The sequence below is a fragment of the Oryx dammah genome, unplaced genomic scaffold, assembly GCF_014754425.2.
Source record: "Oryx dammah isolate SB20612 unplaced genomic scaffold, SCBI_Odam_1.1 HiC_scaffold_29, whole genome shotgun sequence".
Classification (NCBI taxonomy): domain Eukaryota; kingdom Metazoa; phylum Chordata; class Mammalia; order Artiodactyla; family Bovidae; genus Oryx; species Oryx dammah.
Window position 1 is genome coordinate 49,942,580 of NW_024070213.1, and position 16,158 is coordinate 49,958,737.

Sequence of the window (16,158 nt, forward strand, 5' to 3'; positions counted from 1 at the left end):
ACAATTTAATAAAAGTGAAGCACCCTTGCCTGGAAAATCCCATGGACGGAGGAGCCTGGTAGGCTGAAGTCCATGGGGTCGCAAAGAGTCAGACACGACTGAGTGACTACACTTTCACTTTTCACTTTCATACACTGGAGAAGGAAATGGCAATCTACTCCAGTGTTCTTGCCTGGAGAATCCCAGGGACGGCGGAGCCTGGTGGGCCGCCATCTATGGGGTCGCACAGAGTCGGACATGACTGAAGTGACTTAGCAGTAGCAGCAGAAGTACTTTTACAATTTGAGTTTTTATTTTTTAAAAATATACATGTTTAAAAATGTTTCAAAGTCTGTATATCAACATGGTAGCAGTATAACTCTGAACGATGTAACTATGGTTGATTTTTATTTTATTCATTTTGTTTGTATTTTCTATCTCTTCTATAAGTTTTATTGCCTAGGTAATACAACTATTTAAAAATGTGTTTTAGCAAGTGTTCCTATTTGCTGCACAGCATTATCTATGTGTTTTGGCAGGGAGATTTATTCTTAGACGCGTAACTACTTTATTCTAGGAAATATGTATTTTTTAAAATTAGGGCTTAAAATAATAAAATATTTCTAAGGATAACTATTTTTAGACTTTATAGTATACCGTTTTATGGGAACTCCTAGAAGAATAAGCATATTAAGCCTTTCAATTATTCAAGAACTAAAATAATAAAGATTTAATAATAAATTTTAAAAAATAATTTCCTAGTATTAACTATCCGTTAGTGGGAAGTACATTCGATATGATGCTTTGACCATCAACCCTATTCCATGACACATATAGCTCATTTTTCTGTAATGTGGATTTAAACAACAGGATCCCATGAAATATTGGGACCGACACTGTTTTATATAATACTAGGTAGACCAACAGACTCAAGTTAACCAATTGATAATGGTCTTGGAAACAACAAAAAACATCTCCAAGCTCCATTGAGATATTGATAGTATGTGTCTTGCCACTATATAAAAAGAAAAAAGTATGTTACTTTTCTGGACCTCTGTTCTCCAGGTCAGCTCCTCCTCTGGCTACAACTCATTATTTTAACTTAGCAATGATAAGACACTGTCATATACTATATCTAATGTGAACAGAATAAAAGTCATCCCTTAGTGGCTTGCTTACTTCAAATGTAAAAAAATACTCTTAAAAAATTTTTTTAACTATAAAGATAATAAAATGCACATGATTTTTAAAAAACAAATAAGCAAAGAAGGATATAAAGTAACCGTGAGTCTCCTATCAGTCTCAGCCCTAGGGATAAACATTATTGGTAATTTCTTTTATGTCCTTCCAGACATTTTAGTGCACTGAAAGTACGGTTTTTTTTTCTTTTTACAAATAGCATATGTAAATATACAGACGAGAAGGAGAGCCCTGAAATGTGGGGCTACAGCTTATGCCATATTTTATTATCAACATTTTACTTTTGACATTGATTTTTACTGTTAATATCTTTTCTTTTTATTCAATTTTTTAAATAGCTAAATCTTTATTTTTAAAAGTAAGAGTGTTTATATATAAAAAACAATTTCAAATTAGTCCATTTCCTTTCCTCTTCCCTAAATTACATGATTTTATATCTTTCAGCATTGGGGGCCTTATTCTGGACACAACTGTATCTGATCCAAACTTGGTTGGGATTGTTGTTTACACACCAGTTATTAATGGTAAGAGTTACTGTTTTATAATAATGTGGTATCTCTCGGTATTCTTAGGTATGAACAGGAATCTTTGAATTCAGGGGTCTCTCTTTCATTTTATTTCTATCCATTTAGTAAATAAATAAATGTTATATCTATTTTGTTTTCAGTACCAGGTTGTTGCTTGTGGTAGAAATTATATTCCATGTTCTCAGTATACAGAACATATTTTTGAAAAAAACTCTTACCTAATCTAATCTCTAGATATTAAGAGTCAAACATACTTGATTTTTAAAGTTAGTGTGCAGAATGAAAAAAAAAAGTGTTAGTCACTCACTTGTGTTTGACTCTTTGTGACCCCATGGACTGTAGCCCCTCTGTCTATGGAATTCTCTAGCCAAGGATACTGGAGCCGGTAGCCACTCCCTTCTCCAGGGGATCTCCCGACCCAGGGACTGAACCTGGGTCTCCTCCACTGCAAGCAGATTCTTTACCATCTGAGCCACATAGGATATCTCAGTCATCTGTTGTTATTTACTTTGGGCTTATCTTATATGCTATCTTACATCGTTTTGCTGCTGCCCTCATCAGTTTTTGTGGCTAAATTAGATTTAGCTAGATTTAAACATTGCTGAAGTCAACTCAGCCCATTAAAATCTATCATTCCTCTGCTGATCCATTTCAGGTCTGCTTTATGTTTTTTCTTATCTATAAAATGGGAATTATAATAGTTAAATTCACAAGGATTTTTTTATGAATTCCATTTTAAAAAGATAATTTTAATCCAGTCCCACTGGCTTTAGGGCTGGCTGTCATTAAACTGGATTTCATGATAACCTAAGCCAATATAATTTAAAATAATTCTACCTGGAGGAAACTATATCAAAGGATATATACATTTAATATAAATCACTTTTTATATATTTATGGATAAGAAAATATGTTCTACAGAGGCAGATTCTCTAAAATCTAATTTCATATCTAAAAAAATTTTTTTAATTATATATTTTCCTGCATCCAGTCTTAGTTGTGGCACATCAGATCTCCATTGCCAGATCTCTAGTTGTGATGTGTGTGTTCTTAGTTGCTCTGAATCATGTGGAATCTCAGTTCCCCAACCAGGGATGGAACCCATGTCCCCTGAATTGCAAGATGGATTCTTAACTTCTCAGCCACTAGAGAAGTCACCATATCTAAAATTTTTACTTAACATTTTAATTTTTCAGTAAATGAATAAATTTACCCTAGATATGCCCCTTCCAGTTTTCCTGATACCAACATTCTCCCTGCCCGTAAAATCACAGAACCATTTGATTCTACCTGGCTCTTCATCCTCTTTGAATAGATAATGACCAAACCTTGTCTATTTGTACATTAACATAATTTATCTGTTCATTTATTTATATAACAAGTACGTCTTATCACTAGTCCACTGATATCTCAGTCCAGCCATCAGTCAAGTAATAAAGTAGCGTTCTTGATTCACTCCCTATTCAATACAAATTGAATGTTACTAGAAAACTGGTCTACCTTAAGCATTGTTCTTATTACATTTGTTTTAAGATAATGGGATTTAACAGTGATTTTCTCCTGCCTGTTCAACCAAATTAGAATTTTTCTCCCTAGCTTTCAAGGCTCTCCTTATATGCATACAACTATATCCTTCATCATGATTTGATTCTTGTATTGTGGCCATACAGAGATATAATTTTCACTGCCTGGAGTAGCTACTACTTTCTTTCCCCCTGTTCAAATCCTCTTCAATGACTATTATTTGATGAGTTTACTAGGATAAATATTATCCAACAATGACTGTTAGAACTGTGTTGCCCAGCTAGAACCGTGCTGCCCAGCATTTTAATGAGAAATTTAACTTAAATTACAACCCCTTTAGTAGTAAGGTTTTAGTTTCTCTGTGATTTCACCTTCCATAAGAAACAGTTTGCTGAAGTGCTATCTTTGGAAGTCTGTGTATGGTTTGGCATGGTGGTAAATCTTTTTTTTATCTCAGTAAGTAAACCTCTTAGTTGGGTATCACTGTAAACTCTTTCTAGTGTTAAATGCCATTCATTAAAAACATTGATAGAGAAGAGACATTCCACGTTCCTCAGAAGAAGTGGAACTTCTGAGAACTGAATTTCATTTAAAACGTGCTAAAGCATGTACTATTTAAAAGATCCCTGTTGTGTTGTAGTCTTTATCATATCATATCATCATCATTTGCTATTTAGTAAGCCCTTACTATGTGGCAAATGACTTTTAGGTCTTCTATGCATACTATTTAATCCTCAAATAAAGATAAGGACTTATATCTCGGGTATCTTTTAAATTTTATTAACATCTCTTAGATCCAGTAACATTTTCTAAAATATATTTCCTATAACAGTAGTTCTCTATATGTTAATAAGTATAATTTGAAAAGTGAGTTCTGTGGTCAGCTAAGTTTGGGAAATATTAGGTTAAAAAGATTTCTTTTCCACAGAATTTCATAAAGCTTTTTCCATGCTAATATATGATGTGAACCTCCCCTTCTGATACGTATGTTGGCTATGAGTTAGAATTTCTGAATCTAACCTTCCTTCTAACCTTCTTTCCAGATCATACTTTGAGAACTACTAATCTAGGGCTTATTATATCTTTATCACAGTCTCTTTCAAACAGCAATATACCACTTTACATAAAGGATAAGAACCTTATCTCTTATCCTTTACGTATAAGAACCTTATGTCATCCTTTTGCAATTTCACTCTTTCTTATGAGCTCTTTTTGTCATATATTTTTCTTTGTTATAAACCCTGTAACATTTTTGCTTTCCACAGTTATATTTTTAAAAGATTAAAACTGAGGGGTTGGCATCTTTTTATATTTCCCTATATATTTAACATTTTCAGCACTCTTCTTTCCTTTCTGTAGATTCAGATTTCCATCTAGCTTTGTTTTCCACCTGCCAGAAGTTCCTTTAATGTTTGCTGTAGGGCAGCTGTGCAGAGAAGATGGAGACTTTAGGCAGGTACCTCCCAGCTTCCTTCTCCTTCCTCTTCCTTTACCCCTCTTCTGACTGTTAAGAGTGTCTACTCTTAACCTCTACTCTTAACCTTTTCTACTTGTATCTCTGAAAAAGAGTGGACTCTTTCATCTAAGACTGGCCAATTCACCTTTACTAATTCACAATTCCATTACACCCCCACTGGTATTTTTTTGGTGTTTAATAACTATCTTGTACACCTGTGGCTGATTCATGTCAATGTATGGCAAAAACCACCACAATATTGAAAAGTAATTAGCCTCCAATTATAATAAATAAATTAATTAAAATTATATTTTAAAATATGAAATAGCTATCCAACAAATTAGATCAGTGTCTGCTATGTACAGCTAGCATAAGACAAATTCCCTCTGTTATCATGATGCCTGTAGCTTGATTGAGATAGTGGCTATTTATGTTACAGAGTGTAAAGAGCAAACAATTAGTAACTGTTCTGAGCTCTTGGTACCTTATCTGTTGGATGTTACATGACAGGAGAACAACGTATATGAAGTGTAGTGCTGTGGCTGCCATGAAAACCATTTACCCGAGTTAAAATGAACTGTTTTACTTAGGGCTTTTACAATAGAGTAATTAAAAGACTTCCATTTAATATTAATTTTTGAATTAAAAATATGCAATTAAAAACACTATTTATTGAAAATTTTATATCAGTCTTTATTGATCTGCAATACCTCTTTTGTATATGACAGATTTCATGTGTGTGGATGTGTATGGTGGGGACAAGTGTGTGTGGTTATCAGTTTAAAGAAGTCACCCTCAATTCCTTGTTTGCTAAGCGTTTTTAATAATAAATAATAAAATGCTGAATTTTATCAACTTTTCTGTTTATTCATATAATATAATCATATTTTTCCTTCATTTATTTGTTAATGTGCTATATGTATTATTTTCAATTATTAAGTCAGTCTTATATTCCTAAGATAAATCTGATGTTTTGGTGATGTATTTTACACATTTAACATTTTGCTGGATTTGGTTTGCCAGCAGATTGATATCTTTTTACATTTATTTTGATTCACAAGATTGGCTTATAATTTTCCTTTTTTATATTGTCATTGTTGGATTTTGAACGCAGAGTTATGCTAGTCTCATTATGTGAGTTTTTAAAAATGTTTTATTGGAGTATAGTTGATTTACAATGTTGTGTTAGTTTCAGGTGTACAGCAAAGTGAATCAGTTACACATATATCCACTCTTTTTTTTTTTTTTAAGATTCTAGAGTCTTTTCCCAAATAAGCCATTATAGAGTACTGAGCAGAATTCCCTGTGCTATACAGCAGTTTCTTATTAGTTATTTTATGTAGAGTAGTACTCTTCTTTTCTAATGTAAGATTTAATGCTGTGAATTGATAAGTACTACTCTAGGTACCTCCCACAAATCTCAATATGTTGTGTTTTCATTTTCATTAAATCCAGAATATTCTAAAATTTCCTATGTGATTTTTTTTCTTTGATTTGTGGGTTATTTGGAAGGGTATTGTTTACTTTCCAGCATTTTGGGGAATTCTCAGATATCTATCTTTTCCATTGTGGCCAGAAAACATACTTTATATGTTGCAATTATTTCAGATTTATTGAAACTTCTTTTATGGCTCACAATGTGGTCCATCTGTGTGAATGTTCCCATGTGTATACTTGTAAAATTATGTATTCTGCTGTTGTTGGGTGGTGTGTCCTATAAATGTCCTTTAGATCAAGTTGATTGATAATATTGTTAAAAACCTTCTTCATCGTTTTGATTTTTTATCAGTGTGGTCTATCAGTTGATGAGAAAAGAGTGGCAAAGTCTCCAAGTATAAACACAAACTTGCTCATGTCATCATCTCTATGAGAGAGGGATTTTTTCTCTGTTTTACAGGAAAGCAGCTGAGGCATTGAGAAGCTAAGTAGCTTGGAGGTGGGAGAGGGTGGTTGACTGGGCACTTCACTATTGGAAGATTGAGATGGGGTTGGTTGGCCATGTTATGGGGAGCCCTCCAAGTTTGAACATCAAACCTCCGCTCTGGGATGTTAGACTCCTGCCTGCCCCTTGGAGCAAAATGAAGGTCTGAAGGAATCCCACTGTTAATTATGCAGACTTCTAGTTCATCCTTATTTTCCATCAGTACCACATAGTGTCTGGTGTCCTTAAGGCCTGAGTCTTTCTTGTTCAGTTTCTACAGAAAACATTCCTTTATTCTCCCTCTTGAGCAGAACAGTTGTAAGAATGATGAGAGATTGCAGACATTTGCTTACTCCATTCATTCACAGGCTTTTATTTTTTATAGTGAAAACTTTGATATTTAGAATCAGCCAGCTGGACTCAGTTTGCTGCTGCTGCTGCTGCTAAGTCGCTTCAGTCGTGTCCGACTCTGTGCGACCCCACAGACTCCGCTGTCCCTGGGATTCTCCAGGCAAGAGCACTGGAGTGGGTTGCCATTTCCTTCTCCAGTGCATGAAAGTGAAAAGTGAAAGTGAAGTCGCTCAGTCGTGTCCGACTCGTCTCGACCCCATGGACTGCAGCCTACCAGGCTCCTCCGTTTGATCCCAGTTATGTTGCTGTTGTTCAGTCACTCAGTCATGACCCACTCTCTGCGACCCTATGGACTACAGCCTGCCAGGCTCCTCTGTCCATAGGGATTCAGGCAAGAATATTGGGGTGGGTTGCCATTTCCTTCTCCAGGGGATTTTCCCAACTCAGGCCCCCTGCATCGCAGGCGGATTCTTTACCATCTGAGCCACCAGGGAAGCCCTCGTATGAGAGAGGGAGTCAGAAATGGATGCAGTTTCTTCTCTTTCTTAAAAACTCACTTATTTATGTATTTAATTTTTGGCTGTGCTGGGTGTTCATTGCTGGGTGCAGGCTTTCTCTAGTTGTGGTGAGCGGAAGCTACTCTCTAACTGCAGTGTGCAGGCTTCCAATTGTAGTGGCTTCTCTTGTAGAGCGTGGGCTCTAGGGCATGAGGGCTCAGTAGCTGTGACTCACAGGCTTTAGTTGCTCTGTGGCATGTAGGATCTTCTCAGGCCAGGAAGGGAACCTGTGCTTCCTGCATTGGCAGGCAGATTCTTAACCACTGGACCACCAGCAAAGTCCTGGATGGGATTCCTTGCTGTGTGCCACCAAGGTTGGCTCCCTCAAGTGTTCTGTCCTGCCTGAGTCTATCTCACAAGCACTCATGGCATGCTTGCAGAAATAGTTGACAGTGGGTGTAGACTCCCCTTGTGTCCAGGGTTCATAGGTATTCTTAAATGGTTATTTTAGCTCATGCTCAGAATTCAACAATTTGAAATTTTCAGTTGTTTTCTTCATACTTGATTTTATGGCTACTATCTCCTTCTCTCATAATCTGTCAAAGTAGGAAGAGTTTGGGTGTCCTAATTCACCCTGGGGTTACTTACCACCCTTTGGAATTAATTTTCCTTCTTGGCATTAACTCCTCTTCCTCAGAGTACATGAGAGGATAATCTAGGTTAAAAGATCACTTTCTTAAGTATTTTTTTCAGTGTCTTATACCAATTTATTTAGTAATCTTGTCAAGGAATGTTTAACAGGAGGATTCCTACATGCTGTTTCCCATAAATCCTCTGTTCCTTATCAAGTGGAGCAGCAAGCTGTTCCCAGGACTGAGGTCATTGTGTGAGACAGGCTTGGGTCTTCTTCAGTAAACATTCTCCTTATGACAAAACTGCTTAGTCTCGATCCCCTTCCTTGAGATATGGATTGTCTCCTGACCTTGTGACCATTATTAATCCCTCGTTCCCTTGGTAACGGTTGCTGTGCGTTTGGTTTTCTGATCTTTATCATTCTCGAAAGAAATTTCTTGTACAACAGCCTGTATATACTCACAGAAAGATCATTAAAGCACCTTTGCTCCATCAGACCTTAGGTCCCCATGTCTTTTTTGTTTCTCTCTCTCTCTCTCTCACTCTCTCCCTGGCTAATTCTCTGGAGCGTGGAAACCCATCATGCTCACTCCTGCCTGGGCTTCCAAGACCCCCTCAAGAAGGTACCCTGTGCCTTCATCCCTCGAGAGGGCGCCCTGTGCCTTTGTGAGTGATGCAAGCCCTGTGTCAAGGGCTTTATTGGTTCTCTGCATAAACCAGGGAATATCAGTCTCTTTCTCTCTTTCACTCTTATTGTCAACTCCGGACCGCCAGGTCCCAGTCCGTTAAAGGACCCCAACAAAATCTGAGAAGACATGTATCAAGCCTTATCTATTTGAATAAATTTATTAAGATGATAAATGTGAAACATACTGTTACCTAGTTTTACATCTTGATTGCGATAGTAATTTTTAAAAATTACTTACTCTGCTTTCAGACCAAACAGTGAGTTAAATTTGAAAAAACAATGAATGAGTCTTTCATAGCAGGAATTTTATGCCTTTGGAATATCTACATCAACATCAAATAAATCAACATTTCAGAAGAACTCTTTGTTCTGTATTATTGGCCCAGGAGGTGATGTAGAGACATAAATTCAATTGAATTTGTGCACATTATTGAAAATACGAAGCTAACTATCTTATTTGTTTCTTCTTCTGTTTCAGGTATTGGTGGTAATTTGGTGGCCATTCAGGCCAGTAGGATTTCTACCTACCTTCATTTACACAGCATTCCAGGAGAATTGCCTGATGAACCCAAAGGTTGTTACTACCCTTTTAGAACTTTTTTTGGTCCAGGTAGGTGCTTGTGGATTTTTGCATATTTTATTCCTGAAACTCTTCCTCTCTATGAGTACAGGCAGGCAACATTTGTTGAATACACATTTTGTTTATGAATGTTGCCCAATTTTCTGTTTCTGAGAGCCAGATAGATTTTAAATAGAGTAGATTTTGTTCACTAAATCTTAGTGAACAGCAACAACAAGAATGCGGATCAATTCTGCAATTATTAAAGAACTTTGTATAGTTTTTCTTTTTTATCTTTCTCTTGGATATCTTGTTTATAAGTTAGGAAAGAAGAACCTTGTGCATATAAGAAAACATTGTTAGGTGATTTAGGGAAGCATACTCTTTCATGGGCTTCCCTAGAGCCACTCTTCATGGCTCAGCTGGTAAAGAATCCACCTGCAATGCAGGAGACCTGGGTTCAACCCTGGGTTGGGAAGATGCCCTGGAGAAGGGCATGGCAACCCACTCCAGTACTGTTGCCTGGACAATCCCTGTGGACAGAGATGCCTGGCGGGCTGTAGTCCTTGGGGTTGCAAAAAGTCAGACACAACTGAGCAACTAACCACATAGCACACACTCTTTCATACATTAATCTTTTTGACCTTTCCAAATGTAGACATTTGATCTCCAGCAAGCAGAATGAGAGGGGATAGCCTCAGTTACAAGGACATTGTTATGTCCCAGGCATATGATATCCAAAAAACTAAACCACAATTTTACTTATTTTTGACTGCACTATGTGGCGGGCATGCAGAACTTATGCAACCAGGGATCAAACCTATGCTCCCTGCCGTGGAAGCTGAGTCTTAACCACTGGACCACCAGGGAAACCTCTAAAGCACAATTTTAAACCTCACAATTCTTGAAAACTTTTTTTTTTCTGATAAAAATAAATGTATTATAATAAGTATAACTTTTGAATGAGGTTCAGAAATACCCAGTCTTTTAATAGCAGTGAAAGACTTCTAAAGGGAAAATAAAATTAAAATATTTAATGACCAAAAAACCTCTATTAGAAGATGATTAGGTATCATTTAGTTACTAAAATGATCAATAATAAGGAATTAAATGATGTAGGAAAAAGTACTTTCCAGTACTTTAAGAACTTCATATTTTTTCTTTTGTCTTCCCTCCGTTTTTATAATGTTATAGTTTGATCAGTGTTCTTCACAGCAAGCTTTCATCAACCACCTTTCACTTAATTAATATATAACATACAGGGAAAATTTCTAAAAATTAAGCAAATTATAAATAATTAAAATTTATTTTTAGCAATTGAATTTTATGTGATTCTGTGCACTATAGTAGTAATAACTAGAAGTAATCCTCAAATTTTAATAACTATGATCTATTATTCACCAATACATGATTTTGTTTTAACAACTTTTATATTTTATATTACAGGAGTAAATAATAAGTCTGCTCAAGTTCTACTGCTTTTAGTGATACCTGGACATTTAATTTTCCTCTACACTATTCATTTGATGAAAAGTGGTCACACTTCTTTAACTGTGATCTTTGTAGTAGTATACTTATTTGCTGCTGTGTTACAGGTAAGAGAGAAAACCTCTTGTAATTTCTTTTATGTTCAGACTAATGTTAAAGTATAACTAAGTCTAAAGGCACAAGAAATATTTTAACATTTTAAAAATCAGCTGAATGCCTTCATATTGATCTTCTTAAAACCAATAACTTTTAATACGATTTGATCAATAGACCTATTGGATTCCTATTTTCTGGATTCTGTGTCCTCTCTCTCTCTTCTCTCTCTTTTTTTTTTTAATTCTCTTCTTTAGTATGAATGTGTCTTGGCAGATGAATTCCTGAGGAAGAGTGCTGCATAGGAGAAAAATTTTTGAGTCTTTGCATGTTGTAAAATGCTTTGAACAGGTTGACTGGATATAAAATTCTGTTTCTTTTAAATTTTCTTTAAAAATTTTGAAAGCAAGGAGAACGCTTCCTTGCTTTTTAACTTCTCCTGTTACCATTGAAAAGAAGAGAGATGCCATTCTCACTGCTGATCTCATGGTACAAACCTACTTTTATCTTCCTAGAAGTTTCTAGAAAGAAAATCTTTTCCTTTTCCCGATTGTTTTTAAATTTCTTCTGGTACTTATCTATGAGTTTTAAAGTAATATACCTAAGTTTCTAGTTCATGTTTAATTCCCTTTAGACTTTTGCTAACAAAAGTTGAGGATTTGGGGGCTGGTATAATGCTGTATCTTTCCCCTATGGTTATATCACAGTTTGGGGTTAAATTAGTAGTCAATGTTTTGTCATTGGGTCTATCTAAACATTGTTTGGGCTTCCTTGGTGGCTCAGATGGTAAAGAATCTGCCTGCAGTGCAGAAGACCTGGGAGATTCCTGAGTTGGGAAGATCCCCTGGAGAAAGGCATGGCAACCCTATAGTGGTCTCCAGTGTTCTTGCCTGGAAAATCTCCATGGATAGAGGAGCCTGGCTAGCTACAGTCCATGGGGTTGCAAAGAGTCGGACACGACCAAGCGACTAACACACACAAGCGCTGTTTACTACAGAGCCAGATAATGTACTGTATTTCCTTTTTGTGTATTTTATTTTTCTTAGGGTTAATAATCACTTCTTTTTTCATTTGCCTCATTTTCTAGAAACCCATCCTTACTTTTTTCCAACTGTTCCATCTTTATTTTGGCTTTTTAGCCATGGCTTCTTGCTAAGCTCTGTAAGATTTAGTACCTCCTACTTTGAGAAATCCTAACTTAAGAGATGCATTCAAACAATTGTTTGAAAAGATACCATATGAATTTGGCCTTCAAGGGATTTGTAGGAGTGGGACTTGAGGATAAGGATGTGGAATTATTAATATTCCAGTCAGAAGAAACTGCATTGACAGTAATAGTGTTAACCAAGTTAACTGACATCTACTATGTTACCTGTATGACCACTGTTGTTCTAAGTGCTTTACATGTAGAGATTCATTTTATTCTCACAAGTACTCTATGAGATTTATTTTTCTGATATAAATCAGTGATTTTAAAAGTGAAGTACATGCAAAACAATGCATTGTTTCATAAAGGAAAGATTAAAACTTCTGTTTATGTGTGTCTACATCATTTGTTTAAAATATTTCTTCTGTTTTTATGATTGATTTACAATAAGCATATTATCACAGTGTTAAGTAAAGTATACTTATTTATACTGAAGGACTGCATAAGCTAAAACTTTTGGAGATTACTGAGTAAAAGTATAGAGATGATAGAACACAGAACTTAAGCCAGAAAATGAAAGTAATTCATACAGCGGATCTAACTAAAAGAAGAGAAGATGAGAAAAGGTTAAAAGGGTAAATTAGTAAAAAGGCCTTAAATGCTCAACAAGGGAGACAAGAATCTACTCATGAAGTAACAAAACCCTTGTGACCTTATTGATGTTTTAACTTTTCTATAATGATTTATAGTGCTCGAGATTTTATTAGATGTCACCTATCAAATCATTCATTCATTTATTCCTTCAGTTCAGTTCAGTTCAATCTCTCAGTTGTGTCCAACTCTTTGTGACCCCATGAACTGCAGCACACCAGGCCTCCCTGTCCATCACCAACTCCCAGAGTTATTCCTTCAGTAAGCCTTAATTCTATTCATGATACTAGATGCAGGTATGGGCTTTAAATCCCAGGATGCATAAATTCAGGCCCTATACTCAAAGACTCACAGCCTGAAGAGAAGACTGCTGAACAAATAGCTGTGTTATAATGTCACGTGATATAAATAAATGCTGGAAATAGCTATGCATAATTTGCTGTCAGAGGTTGGGAAAAAAGCAACTAATCCTATCTGGGGAGTAATATTTTTCTACTGTTCAGTAGGGACAGAAGTTATTTCAAATGCGTTTTTACTACTGGCTATCTTTATTGCTGTATATGCTATGGTTATTTATTATAATTTATTTTCTCCATGTATGTAAGTATTATGAAAAAGATGCTTTCCTCAATCTGATGGGAAATATTTAAGAGACCATTCTTTGGTCTATTAAACACACCATTTTTACAGTAAGTTGCTATTTGTAACTTGACCTCTTTACCTCATGTATGGATTTGACATTTATCTTTATGGTTCTTTGCCAAGATAGTGTCATGCACCATTTCACTTAAATTAATGAAGGATGTAAGACATTTATCTGAATTTATACAAATATTAGATTTCAACCTTATTCTCACAGTACACCTATATGTCTTTTGTTAGCCTCTGATGTAAATTCTGATTGTGGATACATGCTCAGTCGTGTCTGACTCTGTGACCCCAGGGACTGGGGCCCTCCAAGCTCCTCTTTCCATGGAATTCTCCAGGCTTGAATACTGGAGTGGGTTGCCATTTCCTTCTGGGGATTTTCCTGACCCAGGGATTGACCCCCTATCTCCGGCATTGGCAGATGTGTTTTTTACCACTGAGCCACCTGGAAAGCCCAAATTCTGATTAATAAAGTTTGAAAAACTAGAGTTAAAGAGAGTAATTATTAATCTCACTGTGTCTCCAAACCCCCTCTGTAAAGTGGGACAGATATAGACAATCCAACTTAAATGATTTTTCAACTTTATGATGTGCAAAAGTAATAATGCATTCAGTGGAACCCCCCCCCATACTTCAGGTTTTGAATTTTGATCATTTCCCAGGCTAGTGATACTCAGTATAACCCTTTCTTAAGATGTGGGCAGTGACAGTGAGCCACAGCTCCCAGTCAGCTGTACGATCATGAGGGCAACCAACCAATAAACCGATCCACTTAAGACCATTCTGTACCCAGACAACCATTCTGTTTTTCACTTTCAGTACAGTAGTCAATGAATTATATCAGCTACTCAGTACTTTATTGTAAAATAGGCTTTGTGTTAGATGATTTTGCCCAGCTGTAGAATAATGGTAGTGTTCTGAGCACATTTAAGGTAGGCTAGGCTAAGCTATGATGTCCAGTAGGGTAGTTGTATTAAATGCATTTACAGTGTTTTCAACTCACCATGGTTTTTTTTGGATGTAACCTCATCATAAGGTAAGGAAGATATGTAGTAGTACCTGCCTCATAGGCACTTTGGAGGATTAAATGATTTAATTACTTGGCTTCATAGTATATGCTATATGAGTGTTGGCTGATTCTGTTGTTATTGTTACTGTTATTAAACATAGAATTATAAATGGTGAGTCATTCATCTCTGAGTGACAATTGAAATTTTTTTTAATCTTGTAGTATTGATTGAATTTTCTTATGTGCCTTTTACAACTTTCATTTTTATGAGTTTGTGTTTTTATTTCTCCCCAAGAATTAGATACCTGCCAGAGAAGATGTTTGTTTTTGTACCTGACATTGTATTATTCCAATGGAATAGTTTAGAATCTGCTTGTAAATTCTCAATTCAAATCTTCATGCTCCAGCACTAACATGTCTAACACATACATGAGCACACACATTCACGTATCTCTGTGGAGGCTTGAGGTTTAGATTAAAAATCTTGACCTTTCCCTGCCTACTTCACTTAATCCAAATATGGAAGAATAAATAAAAACTTTTCAAAGATGAAGAATTCTTCACCACTTAAGACATATATTTTAATATTCTTTAGTCAGCTGGCTTCCTTTTTTGATCTAGGTTTAAACTTATATTCAAAATCTTGGTTGAAGTCCCAGCTTTTACTTAAATATTTCAGTCCATACTGTCTTCCCGTCACTAAAATCTGTATTTTGATTAGCTATTCCTTAGTAAAATTTTCTAATGCATGCTTGATTTTTCTCTATCTAGATTCCTACCTCCTTGAGGGTAGAGACCAAGCCTTTCAGTATTCTATCAAGACATGATAGAAAGGTTTGGTTTTGTTTTGGTTTTTTGATTGGGGTCTAATTGCTTCACAGTGTTGTGTTAGTTTCTGCTGTACAACAAAGTGCACGAGCTGTAACATATATCCTCACCGCCGTCCCACCCCTCCAGGCCATCTCAGCACCAAGCTGAGCTCCCTGTGCTAGATGACAGGTTCCCACTGGCTATTTGTTTTTGTGCGTGGTAGTGTATATCAGTCCCTGTTACTCTCTCAATTCAATTCTTGATATTTCACTCTCTTCTCAGACCAGTGTTCTTTAAGGAAACTTCCCCCCACCACCTAATTCCTCACCCAACAAAATGAAGTAAATCCACTTGAAAGAAACTTGATATCAAACTTATTACAATGACACAGTGACAGTTCTTTGCAGTATTTTTGCACTTACTCAGATGTCATCTTCCTGGAAGTCTTTCTTGAATACCTAATTTGGTCTAAGTGCCTTTACTCTCTGTTCCCATGGCACCCTGTGAATACCATTACCCTAGCTTTTCCACATTATGTTGACATTATCTGTTCGTGTGTCTGTCTCACCCATTCTACAGAAAGGGTCTTTATTTTACTCTTTTTTTTTTGTCTCTGGCATCTTGCCCCATCTCTAGTGCTCAATTAATGTTTGTTAAACTGAATGACTATATCTTGCTAGTTCTGTTTCCCTCTTCAGGAAGAGAAAACTTTACAACTGTATTTAGGTACCAGAAATTCCAGAAAAACTGAGAAATCTAAATTTTCTCCTTGCTCCAAATTTCCTCTTTTGCAGACCTAGGTATTTAAAATAAAAGGCAATGAAAAATAAAACACAAAATACCACAAATTCTGTTGGCACTCAGTTAGAATTGTAAGGATTTACTGAAATGTTTAGAGATGAAATAACTTAAATACTTAGAGATGAACTATAGTGCACTTTCACTTTAAGGGAACGTGCAAAGTTGACTTCAGATAA

At 36.0% G+C, this 16,158-nt stretch overlaps 1 protein-coding gene across 3 annotated transcripts in view; it reads left to right on the top strand.

Moving 5' to 3' along the window:
- SLC41A2 (solute carrier family 41 member 2) overlaps nt 1-16,158 on the top strand; it is a 145,276-nt gene that overhangs the window by 106,938 nt on the left and 22,180 nt on the right. For all 3 annotated transcript variants that reach the window (XM_040234822.1, XM_040234825.1, XM_040234823.1), the window contains exons 8-10: nt 1,624-1,703; nt 9,255-9,386; nt 10,782-10,930. In XM_040234822.1, coding sequence (XP_040090756.1) covers nt 1,624-1,703; nt 9,255-9,386; nt 10,782-10,930 — 361 coding nt within the window. The remainder of the gene's footprint in view (nt 1-1,623; nt 1,704-9,254; nt 9,387-10,781; nt 10,931-16,158) is intronic.